At 31.5% G+C, this 7,098-nt stretch overlaps 2 protein-coding genes across 2 annotated transcripts; one reads left to right on the top strand and one right to left on the bottom strand.

Annotated features, from left to right (window-relative positions):
- Positions 1-381: 381 nt before the first annotated feature.
- On the top strand, positions 382-3,857 carry LOC105673392 (myb/SANT-like DNA-binding domain-containing protein 3). Its single transcript, XM_067357581.1, has 4 exons — positions 382-2,135; positions 2,241-2,454; positions 2,860-2,982; positions 3,273-3,857. Exons 1-4 carry the CDS (start codon positions 1,935-1,937, stop codon positions 3,587-3,589), a joined length of 855 nt encoding a protein of 284 aa, XP_067213682.1. The 5' UTR covers positions 382-1,934; the 3' UTR covers positions 3,590-3,857.
- An 8-nt stretch (positions 3,858-3,865) lies between these two features.
- LOC137000566 (putative nuclease HARBI1) lies at positions 3,866-6,749 on the bottom strand. Its single transcript, XM_067357593.1, has 4 exons — positions 5,561-6,749; positions 5,172-5,468; positions 4,541-4,749; positions 3,866-4,303 (listed from the first exon to the last, which is right to left on the bottom strand). Exons 1-4 carry the CDS (start codon positions 5,840-5,842, stop codon positions 4,006-4,008), a joined length of 1,086 nt encoding a protein of 361 aa, XP_067213694.1. The 5' UTR covers positions 5,843-6,749; the 3' UTR covers positions 3,866-4,005.
- Positions 6,750-7,098: the final 349 nt, after the last annotated feature.

The raw sequence follows: 7,098 nt of genomic DNA, 5'->3' as shown, positions 1-7,098 counted from the left end.
CCTACAACTTTTATTTAAAAAATTTTATTATTTAAGTCGGTGTTTCTAAGATATTTGAGTGGATTGTTTAAAATGGGACACCTTGTATTTCTCATTACTCTTGATAGCATTGCAGGCATAATAAATACAAAATATATTTTGTATTTATAAAAAATTATAAAGTAAGTAATTTTCCCAACTCGCCAATATACGCGCAACGCGCAAAAGTACAAGTACAGTGAGTATACAAAGTACAGTAAGTATATAGATACAAAAATACAGTGTCAACTACTGTAAATTATTTTAACCTGTAAATAACAGGTGTAAAAAAAGTGGTACAATAGGGCTCCAGGCGACGATCCACTTAAAAAAAATCGAACGCGCCATAAGTGGAACCTCAAAGGTGGTGCGGAAGACCACTACTTATTAATAGTATTAATAAAATTACCAATCTACATCTATTTGACTGCAGTTTTAATATGCTACTGTGTTCCTCCACTAATCTCCACAGTACATGTATATGTAGTTACTGCAGTAACTCTTGCTAATATGCAGTAGTTTAAAATAAATAATTAAAAGCTTTGCAGGCGTGTAATCTTTTATGTTGATAAATGTAAAATAACAAGCATGGCTAAACGAGTAAGGCGAATGGCAAGAATATTAAAAATCTCGTGTTTGAAAACTGTGATTTTGTAACTTTTTTTCCTTTTTTGATATTTATTTTAAGTAAATTATTAGATAATGTTTTTAGCTAAAAAAAATTATTTTATCTTTATTAAAAATATTCGCATATGTTAAATTAGCACTTTGTTGCAACATTGTAAAATAACTTCATTTTTCTATTAACAATAGCAGATCTGTATTATTTCTAAAATTGTTAATTTAATATATGCGAATATTAATAATAAATAGAAAATATTATTTTTTTGGGCAAAAAAATATTATCTAATAATTTACTATGTTAGAAACAAATGTGGAAAAAAGAAAAAAAAGTTGCACGAAGCAGGTTTCGAACAGGTGATCTCTAATATTCCAGCCACTCGCCTCAGAATTTCTTTTCTGAATCAGAAACGCTTGCTTTTAACATGCAAGTAGCATGCATTTATCGTCTGTTGTGTCGGCTCGGTGGAAGGGAGCGTTCGCTCTCTTCCATTGGTTGAACGGCCGAGCTCACACGGATACGTGACGTAGCGCTTCTGTAAGGTTGTGTGAGGCAGCGGAGCCGGGACCGCTGTGGGAAATATCGCATCACTGCCTCATGCGCAAAGAGGGACGAGCGGCAAGAGGGGCAAATGCTGAGAGGGACGAGCGGCAAGAGGGGCAATGATGATCTAATCGGCAAACAGAAGCTATCTCAGACAGCTACTGTTTGTCGATGAGATCATGCTCTCCCCTTCCTTCATCGACCCTCGCCATCAAGCTGTTTCTAGCTCCCCCCCTTACTTAATCGTTCCTCGCCCACAACCGGTTTGCCTGAGGTAACTTTCTCTCTATAGATCTTAGTCTTTAACAAACTGTAAGGTGTCATTTCTTTTTCTAGTCACAAAGCTAGTGAATTATTTATATGCGCGAGCGCCATACTAAGGCCCGTATTCATAGTCCGTTCTCAAGGCAATGCTTAAGATCATCTTCATGAAGATCATCTTATTCAATTAAGATCGTCTTAAGACATTATAAATTCATAATCTATGTATAAGATAATTCTTAAGAAGAAGCTAATCCTTAGGATCGTCTTGTGTCGTATAAGACTATCTTTATAAAGACCGTGCTTAAGACAATGCTCGTTTGCGTTCGGAAATTTTCGGAATAATTCCGTTGAAACAACCAATGACAGAAGGCTATTCTGCTCGTTGCTTTGAAATTACAGGTTAGTCTGATTTCGTAGTATGTGCATAAACATTTTTACTTTTTTTTATCTTATAAGTGCAAAAAGAATCTTATAAAAAAGATAAAAAATGGAAAAAATAGAAAAGGAAAATAAAAGCAAAAGTAAGCATTATACGCCAGCGGAAAAAAGTCTTTTCTTACAAATTTTAAACAAATATAAACAAGTTATCGAATGTAAAAAAAGTAATATTAATACACTACGCGAAAAAGAAGCTGCGTGGGATTGTATCTGCCAAGAATTTAATAATTCCTCATTAATTATCCAAGAAGTAAGAGAGAATTTTTATTTATTATGGAATATAAGTTATGTTAGGTTATGTGTTTGCATATCAGCATACATATCATTTTGTACTAATATTCTTTTAACATTATAGAGAAGCATACAGCAATTAAAGAAGTTGTGGACTAATCTTAAACAAAACCAAAGAGATATAATAACGAAAGAAAGGCAAGCTAGATTTGCTACAGGTGGAGGACCGGAAAAACCTTCTACGGAAATAGATCCAGATGTTGCTCTAATAGCACCTACTTTAATGGCTACAGCCCCTGTATTATTTTCATCAAATATGAATGACAATGAAATAGAAGGTAAGTATTCATTTATCAATAGTAATTATCAAATTGGAATGCGAAGGATAATAATAGTTAAAAAGCATGTGCGCAAAGAAGTAAATCAAGTAAGCATCAAATTAACAGTAACGTAATAGTCAATATTATAATTTCCCACAATATAACTGTTGCATACAATGCAATTGCATGTTACATTGCAATTGTTACATTGTTGAGTAAAAAATTATAATATTAATAATGTTATGTTATTGTCAGTTCATGTTTACTGAGATATATTTAAAAAATATGGGCATTGTGTTTTAACTGAAAAATGTTTAACAATTGACTATGTTTTTGTTTTCATTAAAATATGAAGTTTTATTAAGTTCTTAAAACAGCTATTGTTTCACTTATAGCTTTGTTTTATTTGTTCTTGAATTCTAGATCAAAGACAAATGGTGCAAAATAGCAGCGAGGATGTAGACATTGAATTTGTAGAAACGTTTGCAGAAAATAATAAAGAAAATGAAACAATATTATGTGAAACTATAACATCAGTTGCCAAAGGTATGTACTATTCAAATGTATATTTTTACATTTATCTTTAATGAATAACATATTGTATTGTTTTTGTATTTATTTTTTTTTTCATATTGTAGTATTTTTGTATTTTACTTATCTTTAATGAATAACGCATTGTGTGTGTGTGTGTGTGTGTGTGTGTGTGTGTGTGTGTGTGTGTGTGTGTGTGTGTGTTTATGCGTACGTTCATGTGCATGTGTAATGGGTATATAAAATGTACGTATATATAAAATGATTTTTTTAACACCTTTAAATATATTATATTTTTTTTACAGAAAATTTTATAACCAACTTTATAACCAACACTAACAAGCCTACCGACACTAGCAAAGCTGCGAAAAAACGCAAATTCACAGAAAGAGAAACGGAAGAAGAAGTTAAAATTCAAAGAATAAAATTTATAATAGAGCAGGAACAACAGTTAGCAGAGGTCAAATTAAGGCATGAAGAAAGGATGGCTGCTATAAGAGAAACTCATTTAAAAGAAAACAATACATTAGAAATAAGAGCTAATTCAGCAAAAGCTGAATTAGCAGAACTTCAACTAAAAAAAGAAAAAGATCGTATTTATAATCCACTTGACTCAAAATAAAAAACTCATATATTAAAAACTTAACTTATAAAACTATACTTATAAAAAAAGTTACTTTGTTTAAATAATTATTTGTGTATCTATATATGTTATTATATATGTTAAAATAAATATATATATAAATATATACAAAATTTTTATTAACCTTTTTATTTTTTTAGAATTAGATTATATAGATTATGTAGAATTAATATTAAATTATACATAATTTAAATTCAACAATAGATTATAGGTGTTATAAATGTTTTATAATTTTATTTGATATTTTATATAATATATACTTCACAATCATAATTTTAAAAAGTTGGTTTATTTTTTGTACATGATTGATAATGATATATACGGTTATATAAATATATTTATAAATATGTATCAAAATTAATAATGTATACAGCATAATTAATGTTTTTTTAAATTTATCGAAATAAACGTTCAATGAGAGCTTGTCTTGCTGCAAACCCTTCTCCTGGCTGCCAATGTGGTGGATCTACCGGAACTTCTTCATATTCATCATGTGGGTCATTTTCTTCATCCTCAGGAAGCTCATCACGGAATATAAGAGCAAGATTGTGTAGCACTGAACATGCTATTACGATAGTTGTAGAGCATAACAATTTTGTGCCAAGTCCTCTTGATAGACAAGGAAATCGTCGTTTCCATATGCCATATGTTCTTTCTACAATTTGTCTCGTTCTTCCGTGAATAGTATTGTACCTGTGTGCAAAAATAATACATATAAAATTTCAAAATAGATATTTGAATATTTGAATTATGCGACACATGAATTGAATAAATTTCCAATCTGATTAAATACATATATCTCTCTTGCAGAATTATATAAAATTATTCAGTATGAATGCAAAAAAAATTTCACTCGCTATTCAATAAATATTTCTAATAAAGTAATATACGATTGAGAGTATTTGATATTAAACGAGAAAGATTTCTTACATTATTTCTTCGTCTGTCTGAGGATTTCCTATTGGTGTTAAAAGAAATGGTAAAGTCGGATAACCAGAATCACCAACTAGTTTTCCATTTAATCTTCCCTGCATATACTGCATATATATTCTTGAATTTTGGAAAATCCTGCTATCATGCTGACTGCCAGGATATTCTGGTACAACATCCAAAAATTCCATTCGTGGTCCAACTACGGTCTGTTATATTGAAGCAAATAAAGAATTAAATGTGTATTGTATATATATATATATATATATGTTAGCATTATATAAATAATTATTAGTATAATTATCAATTATTCCAGCAAACACAAAGTAACGATAATATAAGTGTTTCAATGTCCTACTCAACAATATAACTGTAATATAACATGCCGCGCGCGCACGCGCGTGTGTGTGTGTGTGTGTTACATAACAGTTAGTATTTTTGAATAGGATATTGAAACATTAAATGTTATATTACTGGGTGCTTTCCATTTAGCGACACAAGTCGACAAAAGCATCATTCTAATTTTTTTTTCAACAACAGCGAACAACAAAGATAGAATTATATTTATGATCGCTAAATAAAAAGCACCCAATGTTACTTTAATTTGCTGGGATGAATTATAGTAACATACCTGTACATTTAATGAAAAGTACCCTTTTCTATTTCGATATACTTCATCAATACGATAAAATCGTGTATGTGTTAAGCGTATATGTGTGCAGTCAATTGCACCATCAATCCCAGGTAAACCAATTGCTCCGTTACCATATCCAAGAATTCGAAATAGTTGATAATTTTCATTTTTTCTTTCTTGACTAGTAGGCATTTTTATACTTTCTTTTATCAAACTAGCAAGTAGAGCAGATACACGAAATACAATTCTAGATATTGTTGGTTGTGATAATGCTACTGTATCTCCAATAACCATCTGTAACGTTAAAACGCATTTATTTTAATTATCTAATACATGTATATATAAAATAAAATAATCTATAAAATATATATTATCATGCGTCTAACCTGAAAACTTGAACTTGCGTAAAACCGTAGACAAACTAACAATTGTATAGCAGGAGAAACAGGTAAACCACGATTATTGATCTTCGTCAAATACTGTTCTATTTTAGGTAATATTCCATATAAAATCGATTCTTTAGAGAATCTAAAGCGTCTTTTAAATTCTGATTCTTCGTAAAATTCGAATGGGTTATTTGCATCACGGATATATCGTTTCGGAATTCGTATCACTCTAACATCTTCGATGTCTTCAATTTCTTCAATATTTATTGCTTGAATATCCATTTTTCTTGCTTAGCTTTAGCTTTTAGGACACAATACCACGTTGTAACCACACTTTTTTCACTAGCGATTTCAAATAAGATCACCTTAAGAGCTCATTTGACTGGACTTCACACAGACGGTCTTATTTTCACTTTTTTACGTCATTTAAGATTGTCTTATTTGAAGACAGTCTTCACAAAGGTAATACTTAAGGCGTGATCTTAAGATTACCTTAAGTCACAACTATGAATCTAGAGGGCGTCTTAAGACCGAACTTAAGGCGATCTTAAAAATAAGTTTGGACTATGAATACGGGCCTAAGATTGGTAGTTCGTTGCGAGATCGGTCTAAGCGCGGTCGTCGAGTGAAGTAAAAAAAGAGTCGCGAAGAGGCTCTCGCCGAGAAAACAGGCGTGGAGACCTTGAGTCTTTTGCGTTCAGTACAAAATACCTAAGTTGTGAGTTGCTAAATAAAGCTTTATAGTGAGAAAACGTGCACTTTAGTCTTTTGCCCTCTCAAGGATTCCTGACAAAATTTCCCTAAGTAGATCGATTGTGCTAGATCATCTGCTTTACAAAACTATCTGTAAGATAGACTTGAAATAACAACTCAGCTACACGCTGTATTTAAAGATCGATAACTATCGATACTCTATCGATAGTTCGTTTTATTTCGCACAATACATAACCTTTTACAGCTAGTAGTGACTACAAGATCTTGAAAGATGGCAATGAAATTAATCGATAGACGGCGCCAGCTGACGGCAGCCAAAGACTCGATCAGCGCCTCGCATATATCGATTCTGCGCGGGCGCGCTCCCGCCCTATATTTTAAGGAAAACACTGTATTTGTTCATTTTTTTCGAGAATGTTCTAAAGAGGTGACTTGATAAAGAAATGTAAATTGAAAATCACTCTCTAACGTCGAGTCGAAAGCGTAGGTCGCAAGGAAAAATTTATTAGAGAGACAGTCGTGAATTTTGTCGAGAATAAGGACTTAGAATTTCGGGTGAAGTCGTACTTTGTAATATTACGTATAATATCTTTAAATTAAATGTTAAAGTGTTCAATCTAGAAGCTGTGTCGATTCATTTTTGTTCAAAGACTGTCGTTCCTGACAACCCAATAACTTTTGCCGGAATAATTCCATGTATAATAAATAAGGTCAGAGATAGGACGTAACCGTCTTATCGTTCAAAAATTAAACGGTTGCCGAACATTCAGTTTTATTCAATTTATTTAAAATATTAGACTCTTGAAAAAATCTTACAGCTCAGA

The sequence above is a fragment of the Linepithema humile genome, chromosome 1 (genome assembly GCF_040581485.1).
Source record: "Linepithema humile isolate Giens D197 chromosome 1, Lhum_UNIL_v1.0, whole genome shotgun sequence".
NCBI classification, from domain to species: Eukaryota; Metazoa; Arthropoda; class Insecta; order Hymenoptera; family Formicidae; genus Linepithema; species Linepithema humile.
This window is presented reverse-complemented; position numbering and strand designations above follow the sequence as displayed.